At 40.1% G+C, this 12,956-nt stretch overlaps 1 protein-coding gene across 1 annotated transcript in view; it reads left to right on the top strand.

Annotated features, from left to right (window-relative positions):
* Positions 1-12,956, top strand: part of RALGAPA2 (Ral GTPase activating protein catalytic subunit alpha 2) — a 415,476-nt gene that overhangs the window by 288,845 nt on the left and 113,675 nt on the right. The window contains exon 36 of the mRNA XM_075564042.1: positions 3,279-3,437. Coding sequence (XP_075420157.1) covers positions 3,279-3,437 — 159 coding nt within the window. The remainder of the gene's footprint in view (positions 1-3,278; positions 3,438-12,956) is intronic.

Below are 12,956 nucleotides of genomic sequence, written 5' to 3'. Positions count from 1 at the left end.
GCAGAGTGGGGACAGAGCCTTGCTATTGGATTTGTCCAATTCATTTGACTCCAGGACTATAATTGCGCACTATGTCTTACAAGGCTGTTACCGCCTCAGGCTGGCCAGCAGCGTAAAAACAAATTGGCAATGATACAGTACGAGTGAAAGGGGATGAAAGACCCACATTATCAGTCTCCAGGCAGCACTGTTCTGGCAGGAAGTTTCTTGGTTAATTTACAAATAAAACTTCGATTTTAGGATGGGCACAATGTCAGCTGAACAATGGGGATGTCAGGCCTGACTGTTACTTAGTAAACGTAGCAGCCGGGGCCACGGAGAAGCAGGAATTCTTCAATCAAACAGATGACTCTTTCTGGAGCCAGCTGGCGATGTAATGCAATTAGTCGGGAAAGGAGGTCAGCCTATTAGGTGTGTACCATGACCAGTGTCACCAGTGGAGTGGTGAAATGGCAGCAGCAGGCAGAATGGACTGGGTGGAGGCATTTGGAATCTGTCATGAGGAGAATTAGCAGGACACAGTGCCGTTGGTTTCTTCAGACTTAGGCACAGGCGTATTTGTTCTGAGCCTGGCAAGCACTAGCACATTTTGAAGGCTGTTGTGCAGCTGAAGGGGGAGTTGGTGTGAATTACAGCTCCCCTCGTGTAGGAGAACCATTCATCTCCTGCATTACTCAAGAATCAGATGGGCTTAACTTTGACGCACTGAGCACGCACACTGAGGATTCCTAACTTGATAATTAATAATTCTCTAACTTGATAATTGATAATTAATTAAATTTGATCATCATTTAAACTTTCCAAAATTTGCAAAGTGACATCTATATAACAATACCCCTTTGATTTAAGCAACACTTTGATATTTCCAAAATTTCCATTGTGACCTGATACTATTAACACTTTAGCCATATAAGATTAATTTGTGTTACCTCTTCTGTTTGTATTGTAGGTAAATGAGAGTGTTTTTGCCCTTTGCTCCACATATTGTAGTCAATTCCTCCTGTAATCTTAGCTGTTAGTTTTGTGAATTAGTTCAGTAAATTGTAATGTGTCCGGAGGTCTGAGGCAAGTAACACTGAAAGAAGCAATGAGATAATGAGTATTATGTAACTGACAGGTAAAAAGAACCCTCCCTTGCCTCGGAATTGCTGTTTTAATAGGATGAGGCTATTACCATGATAATATTCTCCCCGGGTTGTGTTTCTAGAATACGGTTGCAAACAAAATTAAGAAAATCTTACTTTGAGCATGTAATTCAACCACCCACATTTCGTGCTAAATTAAGTTAAGACAATCTAAGAGGAAAGCAATAGGTTTTCATTGGAGTAGGTAGCATGTGAGAGGATTGAAACCCTGAGTTCCTGGTAGGTATCAAAGAACTTTCACCCAGTTGTGGTTATGCCTGCAAACTTGGCTAACATTTGAATCATCATACTCTGGTTTCATTATTCATATTGCACATGGCTTCACCAGCTCGAGATGGCACAGTCATTCATGGGGGTCATCATCAAGGTGTTCTTGCAGTCCAGCGCTGCGAAAACTCCCAATGAGTTCCCTCCTTAGAGGCCTTCTAGTGAGTCTGTGGCTTGATGTTGACACGCTTGGATGTTTTATGTACAGTGATAAGGCAAGTGGAGTAAATTATTTGAACTATGATAACACATGTAGCTTTTGGTACAGGTTTGGGTAGTTATGGAATAGTAGAAATAACACTGGATTTTCCCAAGCCACAGCCCAGGTCGCCAGGTTCATTCTAACCCATATGCATCTTGGGTGGTAGGTGCCTTGGCCTCCCAAAACCCCTGTTTGTCTATATTGTGGTCTACCTCAGAGTTATTGGAAAGATTAAATAAGACGATGTGTATATATACTCTCTATACAGTAAAGCACTCTTTAAATGCTGGGTACTATTATTACTTTTTTGGTACTCTTAGGCTTAAAAAATATAAGTAATATTTATTTATTTTCTAGGCAGGATATTTTACACATACTTTTTCTTAAAGGTTTGTTTTAAGTCAAGCTTATACAGTCATTAATAATTGTGTTATATTGGCTTATGTTCTCCTATAATCACATTCTTTTTTTCTTAGTGACCATTGGATCAAGAGTCTTATAAAGGTCCACTATAATGTAGAATAAAAGACTCATATCATTAATTATTTCGACATATGGTCAGCAATGTGAAGCATAAGACTTTGAGACAGAAGTAGAATTCCATTTTTAAAATTCCTTAAATATCAATCAGCTATAAAGAGAAATGACATTGTTTTTAATCATTTTATTGGGGCTCCTACAACTCATCACAATCCATACATATATCAATTGTGCAAAGCACACTTATATATTCGGTGCCCTCATCATTCTCAAAACACTTGATTTCCGCTTGGGCTCCTGGAATCAGCTCCTCATTTTTCTTTCCCCTCCTCTCCCTCCCCCTTCCCCTCATGAATCCTTGATAATTTATAAATTATTATTTTATCGTATCTTACACTGCCCAACGTCTCCCTTCACTCACTCTTCTGTTATCCATCCTCTAGGGAGGTTGTACGTAGATCCTTGTAATCAGTTCCTCCTTTCTACTCCACCTTCCCTCCTCCCTCCCAGTATCGCCACTCTCACCACTGGTCCTGAGGGGTTCATCTGTCCTGGATTCCCTGTTTCCCGTTACCTGCAACAGATGAGCCTTGAAAGTGTGTTGAATGAAATATATAAGATACTAAAAGGCAAATACTGTATGTTCCTCTTTATGTAAAATGTTTAGAACAGAAAATCCTTAGACACAACATTAGTTGTTATTTATTAGTGGTTATTAGGACCTTGGAGTCCTAATAAATGAGAACTTACTGCTAAAGGAGTACGAAGTTTCTATTTGTGGTGACGAAAAACTTGGAAGTGGATAGTGGGGTTGGTGGCACAACATGGTAAATATAATTAACGTTACTGAATTGCACATTCTTTTAAAGGTAGTTAAAATGGCCAAAAAATTGCTTTATTTTATCACTTTATTTTTAGTCCTTGGAAAGGCCATATCCCGATCTAGCAACAATGTTACATGTGTTGCTTACATAAATTATCTCAAGGCCAATGTGTTTCATAAAGATTATTTTCATATTTAGGCACTTTTGCTCTTTGAAATCCTCATAAAAGACATTGGTGTTGTAGCCTTTTTGATAGTGAAATATTTATGCTGCTGAGTATTATAATTCAATTTGTAAGTCACGACCCTCATAAACTGCCGTTATCACTCTGATTAATAAAGAGCCAATTTGCTGTTGCAGCTCCGTCACTTGGGGAATGACGAGGTCCACATCATCTGGTCTGAACACTCCAGGGACTACCGCAGGGGGATTATCCCAACGGCCTTTGGAGACGTTTTAATCATTATTTACCCAATGAAGAATCACATGTTCTTTATCGCCATAATGAAGAAACCTGAGGTACATTTTCATCGTCTTGTTGTATGGACTTACTATCCATGCTTTTTAAAAACCAGTGACATAGTTGTGCTATAGGAACTTTTTTCAACCGGTGAATATCTTACATACCTGAGTTATATGTGTCATATGAGAAATAAATATGAATTAAGAGTTTTTGAAGAATCATCCATCTTCAACACAATATTCTATAGTTTATTACTGGTCCTCTGAAAATTATGTCAAAGAAAGTGGTTATTTTTTTAAAGTGTTAAGTTTGTAAAACTTTATACTTTAAAAGTTATAACTTTAAATGTTGGACTCATTGATAAAGAATAAGACTGGTATAAACTGCATACCATAGCTAACATTTGGTGGCTAACTGGAAATGTGGATGTGCCCTTTCCTGCCTGATGGAGTTTACTGAGCCTCGGACTAATGCTAATGTAAGTCAATCTAAGGATCGAAGACATGTCCATGTAGAGCCTGGGTATGGTAGTTTTTAAACATTGACTTTTTAACAATTTGTGTCAATCGGCATTGATCATGGAATTCAATGGAACAACCCAATTGTCTGTGTGTATGTCTGTTTGTGTGTGTACTAAATTAGCGTCTGTTTCTATCCTTGTTATACTTCAGTGGCATTTTACCTGTCCTTACTATAAATCCATTGCTAGTGAGTCAATTCCAACTCCTATTGACCCCAGCAGCCAGAATAGGACTGCCCTACAGTTTCCAAGGCTGTGATCTGTACCAAAGCAGACTGACACATCTTTCTCCCACAAAGCACCAGCAGGCTCAAACTTCTCTGTTAACTGAACCATTGCACCATCAGGTCTCCTCTGTACTTAATATAGAGACTTATTTTTTGTTTGGAATTTTAAAAAAATACACTTTTGTTTTAAGTTTTATTTAGACATTTAGCACCACCCCTCAAGGGGGAAAAAAGACTTTTTGGAGGTATTTTTCAGATGATATGAAATAGAACTCTTAATTTCCATCCAAATTGTTTTCCTGAAGGAGCAGAGACTGGTTGCTCACGTTTGGATTATCACCTAATGTCATACAGTTCTAAGGAGGATTAAATGAGCTAATAATCGGGAAGCGCTTCAAATGATGCCTGGACCATCGTAAGGCTGTTAGAGTGTTAGTTATTATCGTTGTTGTTGCCATTCACATTTCTTATTACAGCTTCTACCAGGGCAATAAAATAAATAATGGAACCCAGGTTTCGCATGTTTATTAACAAGGTACAATATGGGTCAACTCCTGGACCAGAAAAGTCTTCCTCTATCTCATGAAAAGCTTGCTGGAACCTGTGGCTTTGTAAGATTGATGATCTATTTCATTGCTCAAATTGCTAGCATGAAGGAAACCCTTTTTCTATTCCGGAAGCAAAGATGCCAAAAGTTATTCCACATTAAATGCTTGTATTATCTGGGTGTGAAGCTTGTGTTTTGTATAAACACTTGTACTAGTCCATGAAAAACACTCCTTTTAATAATTATACTAAATTTCAATATTATAGAACTAAAACATTATCTGAAAGCTTTCAAAACCAGAAAAATATGTTTTGTTAATAATGTGTTTTTTAATGTGCTCTTGGTATACACTAATTAGCTTTAATATTTACCACGGACCAACACAGCCCTGAAAAATGTCATGAAACATCCCCAAAATATCAACTTTATATTTGAAGTAAATCACAAATATAAAAGCTGTTTGAATTCACTTGCTAGTATCAAAAGTTATTTATAATTATGGTAGCACACTTAAAATGCATAGAAATAAACATTAATATACCTTTAAATTTTTCTTTATAAAATCTGTGTTAGTTTTATAAATGTGGTCACAAATCCTAACAAAATTAATTGAAAAAGTCACTTTTTTAGTATTTTAATTCAAAAACTCTGAAGGGAAGAATAGCATAATGGCCAACTGGATATTTAGTGTTATCCATACATTTAAAGCACAGGCCATTACAATGTAATAAAATTAATCCAGACATTTCCAGGGCAAGGATGGCTGACCTTTTGTTCACCAACCACTGACCCCAGGGTGAATGCAAGAGGCTCGTGGAGGGAAAGTCTGTTTGTTTGGCTTGGGTGCCTGGTATTTAAACTGCATTCCCGAATCAAATGAAAAGGCTCTCCTCTATCGGGTTACTAAATCCATGGCAACGTTTGGCCTTTTTTATCCGTGTTAGCCTTTTTGTTTGCGTCTAAGCACAGACACCTGGAGCAATGTTAACATTAACCGATTTAACACTAATAGCTTCATTATATAAGAATTTTTGATCAGATAGCTGTTACTTTTGTTATATTGCTTCAGCTTGTGTTGTCATTTTTTTTATCTCCCTGCTTGGCAACCAGGCAATGATTTGCAATTTTTTTGTCTTGATTAATTAAGCAATATAATTATCAGTAACCGTGATGCAGTCTTTGCTCAACAAAGCTTCTGAGCGAAAACAATGGTAAGTCTGTTAGGATGAATGCATTCCACGCGTCCCAGATGCATGAGGATATTGTGGACAATGAGAGGAAAGGCCGCCTGTGAGCGAGGACAAAGGGTGCCATGCAGACTGGGCACACTGCACATACCGCCAGGGACATGCTGCAGGCTCCCTGGGACACAGACGCCTCGTTAGATTACAGCTAGTCAGCAGAGATTAATTCTCAGCCATTTGCTGCAATAATTTACCCATTCCCCAGTCTTTTAACTAGTGCTCCTTGCTATAGAAGTGAAGGCTTTGTACTCAAAAGAGTTATTTAACCTCGCCTACTTTGAGAGATCTCTACCAAAATCATTATTTTTGCTTAGAAATTGAAATGAAGCAGCTGCTTGGAGTTAAGGAATATTTTCTGTGGGACGGTGGGGAAGGGCGTGTGCCAGTTTCAGAAGTCGTAGGTAGAATCACCTGTTTCATCAGACGATACTGTGAATCTGGTCCAAGTGAATTTATTTTTACTGTTCACTAGGCAGGCCTGCTCCAAAAAAATCATTTTAATCGCTTTTAGAAGATGGGCAGACCATCAGCACACAAAAGTGCGGCTCATTGCATAGGGTCATGCATATTCAAATCGCGCTTTCATTCACTCTGCCTCATTAATAGCATATGCAATAATGTAGGGCTATTTGTGACACAGGCGTGCAGACAGCGTTGCTTCCAAGTCCTTTGAAATTTAACATACTTCTGTTTTTCACTCCATGCACCTCCTTTAAAGATACAAATTATGTGCCTGGCAGAATCAGCCTCGTCCTCTAAACAATAAACAGTGCTTGAGGAACGGTATATTAGAGAGTGCGCGTGTGCCTGTGAGAGTACATAAAGCCCTCGTGTCTGAGAGAGGCTGCTCATTACTTGAGCTTGAGCTTTTTATTGAACTTTTTGTTCCGTTAAAATAAAAAAATAAAAGCAGTGTTCTTAATAGCATCATTTTATTGTTGAATAATATTGTAAGTTAACTGACCTCCATAAATATTGACAAAATAGTGGTTTGGTCATGGGATGGAAATTTTTCTGACTTCATTTATGAAGTCGGCAGCCAGGAAGACTTGCGCACAGAGCAAAGCATAAGCGATTTGAGGGACTGTTAAAATGCCCAGTGTGTTCTTCAGAAGAGTGATTCTTAGAGCGTTTGCATTGCAGAGATTACTCTCTTTCAGCCAATAACGGAGCGCTAATGTTGGTGTGTAGAAAGCTTCTTTTCCTGAGTATGTGAACCGTAGCGTCGGGGGTGGGTGGTGCATCTCTCTCCGGGCACACACTAACTAGCCGGTTGTCTGACCGAGGGCTGGAAGCTGGGGAGCAGCACTGGCCAGGAATAGTCCACACCCGAGGGAGCTTGGTCTTCCTTGTTACCCCCACCAGGGCCAACTTTGCCAAATGAAAAATAGGTTAAGGTCTTCTAAACTCCACTTGTTTGGCTCTTACAGACCTGGGCATGGAGAAAAAGTAGGTGGTGATTAGATGATTTCTGAGAAATATAGAAAGAGAATGAATACTAGATTAGGTGTTGGGATCCCAAAGTTTCCGTCTTAATGCGTGCACACCTAAGAAGCGGTTTTATAGGTGGGTCCCTGACTTTCTTAGATCTTAGCTTTCTCAGCTATCCGCTTGAGGTTGGTGACTCGCACCTCTGGATAGTCCTTTCGGGGACAGGGTTCTAAGGGCTACTTTAAAATGATAGGCCCCTTTTCCTCGAGTCTCCTGTCAGCGTGGTTGAGCACAGTGGTTTGGGGCCCCTTGGAACCTCAGCAGCTGCTGCATGTGCCCATGTCCTTCTTCAGGCAGCCATCCTGCCTGGTGGCGTCACCTGGAGTAGGTGTCCAGGAGTGACGGGGAAGGCTTTGTGCCAATAGCGGCAGCATGCTTGCATGGAAAGCCCCAGGGTGCCCAGTGTGGCACCTGTGTCTGAAAGGAAGTGTACTACCAGTAACTTCATTGTATAGAGCAGGGCTCCTCAAACTCTTTAAACAGGGGGCCAGTACACTGTCCCTCAGACCCATTAGAGTGCCAGCCTATAGTTGTATTAAAAAAAAAAAACTATGAACAAATTCCTATGCACACTGCACATATCTTATTTTGAAGCAAAAAACCAAACGGGACAAAAACACCCAGTGTGCCGGAAAAATATCTTTGGAGGGCCACATGTGGCCCGCGGGCTGCAGTTTGAGAACACCTGGTATAGAGTATTGGGCTTTGCCACATGTCTATGTGCATTTCTCCTTTTTCTAATGGGAAATAAGCAACTTAAAAATATATTTATCCCAACCCCAACAAAATCACTTTTTTTGAGAATGAGTCATACACTTTAAAATATTCTGAGAGAAATTCTCACAGGAAATAAGTTGTTAACTTTGGAATTTGCAAAGAATTGTCTATTTAGAAAAGAAAAGTAAAAGTAACAGCTAGAATATAGTAAAACAAGTTGGTAAATTATTTACTGATGTGTGTTTTATGTTAGCAACCTTTTTTGTTGAGTAAATGAATGAGATTATTGAGAATTATACATACAAAGAGATGTTATTTGCAGATGTTATATTAAAATTCCTTCTCTAATTCATTGCCACTTATAATTAGAGGAATTCCCTGGATATACGAGATTTATTTTATTCTTTTTGTCTAGTTTTTTGACAGATTATGCAAGTGACCCTCTAGCTCTTGCCAAAGAATAATAAAGAGCATTTGGGTACAAGATAAGCCTCAATACAAATGGGGGAAATTCTGAAGCCTAACTATTTTTAGCTCCTAGCTCCTCTTTTATCTCAAATAACAATTTGGCTACTGAAAATTCCTTTGCAATTGATTTATGACATCATTTTCCTTTTAAAACAACCTTGTTTTATACATACTTCTCCCTCTCATTCACCTCATGTTTTATCTGCTCTGGTTGGCCAGAAACTGCCTATCTAAATAGTCACCAAATGGCAGTTGGCAGACCCAGCATCATGTCAGAAAGCAAGCTGGTTCTCTCTCGGCCTCTGAGCAGCAGCAAGAGGAAATGGCATGTTCTCCAAAACACAGCACACCTCTACAGCCCTGAGTTCTTCAGCTGCAAGTGCAATCCGCGGGCCCAGCAGGACAGGGAGGCTCAAGGTGTCAGAACCGCACAGGTCCCCTCTGTGAAGGGAAAAGGAAGGCCCACTGCCCCTGACCCCAGATTACAGCTTTATCCTCAGATGTGTATTTGCTGTACTACATTTGAAACGCATTCATTCGTCATTCGCTGTTTTGGATTATCTGTGGGTTTTGTTTTCCTCATGAATACTTGTATTCCAGTTCCACCTCACTGGTCACTGGACTGTTTTTACTATAAGTCATGAGAGGAAGTAGCTTTTATTTTGTTTTCAAAGTTTAATTTAAATAAAAATTTTAAAGGTTGCTAAGTATAGAGGAATTAAAGGGTTGTTCACACATTCTTTGTATTGATTGACCAACTCCATTTCTTCCTTCATTTGTTGTCATTATTCTTTGAACCAGGATTGATTTTATTTTTATTTTTTTTAAAACATTTTATTTGGGGCTCATACATCTCTTATCCAGGAATGATTTTAGATACTTTGAATAACTCCTTGATTTTATATTGTGAAGTTAAAATCATCCTCTCCCCCACCTCCCAAGTACTGTGAAAGTGGAAAAAATGGTACGACCAAGCAGTAATAACACTGACAGTGCCCATCCTTCTATGGTTCCTGTCTGGACTTCTCAGGTTTGATTATTTTCTCTGTGCTACAGGATTGGGTTGCATCCTCTCACTGTACTTATTCAGTCTGTATGCCGAGCAAATAATCAGAAAACTGGATTATATGAAGAAAGATGTGGTATCAGGATTAGAGGAAGGCTTATTAAGAACCTGAAATACACAGATAATACCAACTTGCTTGCTGAATGAAAGGGGTTGAAGCACTTGCTGATGAAGATCAAGGATTGCAGCCTTCAGTGTGAATTACAACTTAAAAATTGTCACAATTGGATTTTAGTTTGCTTGGATCCACAATCAATGCTCATGGAAAGCAGCAGTCAAGAGATCAAACAATACATTGGATTAGGAAAATCGTCTGCACATGATCTCTTCAAAGTGTTGAGAATAAAGGATATTACATTGAGGACTGTGGCAGTTACATAATCTGTCAATTTTAGTGAAGGGGTGGAGTCTAGCCTGTCAATCAGGTCATAGCCAATGGTGCCTATGTGTGGCCATGGCATTCCCAGGATTCTTCCTCCCTGGAGGTGGGACACACACGCTATCTGCTTCACATTCCTATTGACAAGATACATGGAGACACACTGATGGAGCCAGAGCCCTGGAACTGGAGGAGCAATGTGAAGACCCACGCCGGCACTGAGATGCCTCCACCGGCACTGGATCCACAAGACTTTCCACCCACTGGCTTGTGATCTTCTGCATTCAGTGCCATTGCATGTGTTACGTGAGTCTGAAAAGGAATGTATACGCTTGTATCGCACACGTGAGCTTCTATCAGACTCTGGACTTGATCTTGACTAGGCTGGGATGTTTCCTAATATACGACTACTCTATAATATAAAGCTCTGACTTATACACATGAGTGGGTCTGGATTTGTTTCTCTAGGCTACCCAGACTAACACAAGGACTAAGGTGAGCCTGACCCAAAGATATAATATCTTCAACTGCCTCATATACATGTGAAGGTTGGACACTGACTAAGAAAAACTGAAGAAAAATTGGTGTATTTGAATTATGCTGCCAAAAAAAAACAACCCTGAAAGTACTGTGGACAAAATGGATTGACAAACACATTGGCTGCAACAATGGACTCACATAAATGTGAAGATAGCTAACGTAGGACTAGCAGTGCTTCATTCTGTTGTACGTAGCATTACTCTGAGTCAGGACCAACTCACCAGCACGTAACAACAACAGCAACATAGGTACTAACCTCAGCATACGTTTGCCTTATTTGTCCAGTTTTCAATTCTTCATTTTTAAATAGAACCCCTTTCTCAAGTTCACCAAATAGAGGAAGAGCTGTGGCACTCGCCATTACCATTTCACCCTGGCCTTTATAGTTGTATGAGTTGGGCTACGATCCAAATGGTGGGCAGTTCAAAACCACCAGCAGCTCCAACAAAGACTGGACTTTCTACTCTTGACAACAGTTACAGTCTCAGAAAACCACAGGGGCGGGGAGTTGGCGGTGGTTACTATGAGTCAGAAATGACTTGATGGCAGTGAATGTGGTTTGGTTCTAGGCATGGCCATGAAACAAAAGATAGAAGGTCCCAGCAGACCTCACTCTAGAAATGTGGAGAGGACAGCAGATTTGCAGATGACCCATCACTGGACCCATCAGAGCTGGTCCCATATTCCAGGCAGAGCAGTGTCTATCTTGCATGTATTGTGTCAAGGGATGGGGCCTTGCCCTCCTAGAATCTGAATATATTAAAAGAGATAATCATTAAACTAGTAAATGGTTGAACTAGAAACCTGGAGGTAGAGATCGGTGTTAGAAAGAAAGAAGGTAGGTGATACATAGGGCAGAAAGGGGGGCAGAGAAGCCTCCAGTTGATCTTTGTTCAAATGGAGCAGGGGAGCCAACCTTACAGTTGGGATGCAGAGAAGGTAACAAGAGTAGAGTGGGGACAGCGTGAGCATCATGGGTTTGGATCTGGGACAGAAAGATGTCACTGTGGTCATTCAGGGAACATAGGAGAGGTAGAGAAGTCGAGACAAAAAGAAGTGGCACGTCACATGACCTCACCTTGCGGTCAGGTCACATGACCTCAAGGACCATGAGGAGGGCTTGGGACCCAAGTACTGACCTGGATGGACTTCCGAAAAGCAGTTCACTTCTCCTGCCTTTATTTATCTGTAACACTGGAGTGAACGTGCTGCTTGCGTGGAGTTGTGAGAATTAGATAATACGTACTGAGCACCAGGCCAGAACCTGGCCCAGTGTTAATGTGACTTAATAACAATAGCCACCACAATAGAGCCACCATCAAAAATTCAGTTTTGTATTATTTATGTGTTTTACCCCAATGATTCATTTATCATATTTTCTAAATATAACCATTTAATGAATACAAATATGTCAATTATATAAGTTTTCATCTCAAGCTGATAAGAATTGTAGAACCCAAAAGTGGCAAAGTGAAGCACAGGTCCAATGAAGGCCCCTGTTTAAAAGATACTCATGGAGGGACTTTAATTGTTCCCGCAGCCTCTCAAAATGGAAACTGTTTCTCATCTTTCAGGAAACGCTGCTTCCAGGAGCTTCATTGTTTCCAGTCTGACACTTTGATTCTCTTTTTCTGCATTGTAACCATTTGTGTTCCGGCCACTTAGAGCACCTTCTCCGAAATGAGGAAACTTTGTAGTTTTAATGAAATGTCCCAACAAGTTCTGTTTTTCTCAGCTTCTATGTAGCATTTGTGCATTGGCCCCCTGGTGTAAGAGACTGTTCCTTCTCTCTTGAAGTGGTACTGTACATCTTTTGTCGGCGATGGGAAATCTCCTCCATAAGGTGAGGCTCCAAGGTCTTGCATGTCGCTTGTCTTGATGACAGTCCTGATGTCTGATTTATGGGGCACTTCTGACTTTACAGTCGCCGTAACTGAGCCGCTCTGGGGGTGGTTTTGAGCTTTAATCAGTGCAGACATGAAAAAGGAATGCATGAAAATGAACTGATTATTTCTGCTGGCATTGAGTCTAACATGAGCTGGGTTCCCAAGACTCTTCTTCAGGCACCAGTGATATTGTTGCTCCAGGAATTTTCTAAGATACTTATTCTAGAACTTTCTATTTTTCTCCAGTCTGCACTCCAAGCTTCTCCATGTGCCTTGCTTTCTTTAGTGATCCAGCAACAGCTTCCCTACTTTGTGGAAAGAGTTCTCTTAGAAACCGTGTGCATCCTCTTTCCTTTTTCTGCCTACAATCGTTCCCTTTATTTTTCTCTTATGTGTTCATCATTAACTTTAGGCAGGTGTAGAACACCAAAAATTATTAAATTACTATCTCATGAAATCCATTTTGGAGAACACTATCCCAGCCGAAAGA

Source organism: Tenrec ecaudatus, chromosome 12 (genome assembly GCF_050624435.1).
Source record: "Tenrec ecaudatus isolate mTenEca1 chromosome 12, mTenEca1.hap1, whole genome shotgun sequence".
NCBI classification, from domain to species: Eukaryota; Metazoa; Chordata; class Mammalia; order Afrosoricida; family Tenrecidae; genus Tenrec; species Tenrec ecaudatus.
The sequence above is the reverse complement of the archived record's forward strand: the minus strand, read 5'-3'. Positions and strand labels throughout refer to the sequence as shown.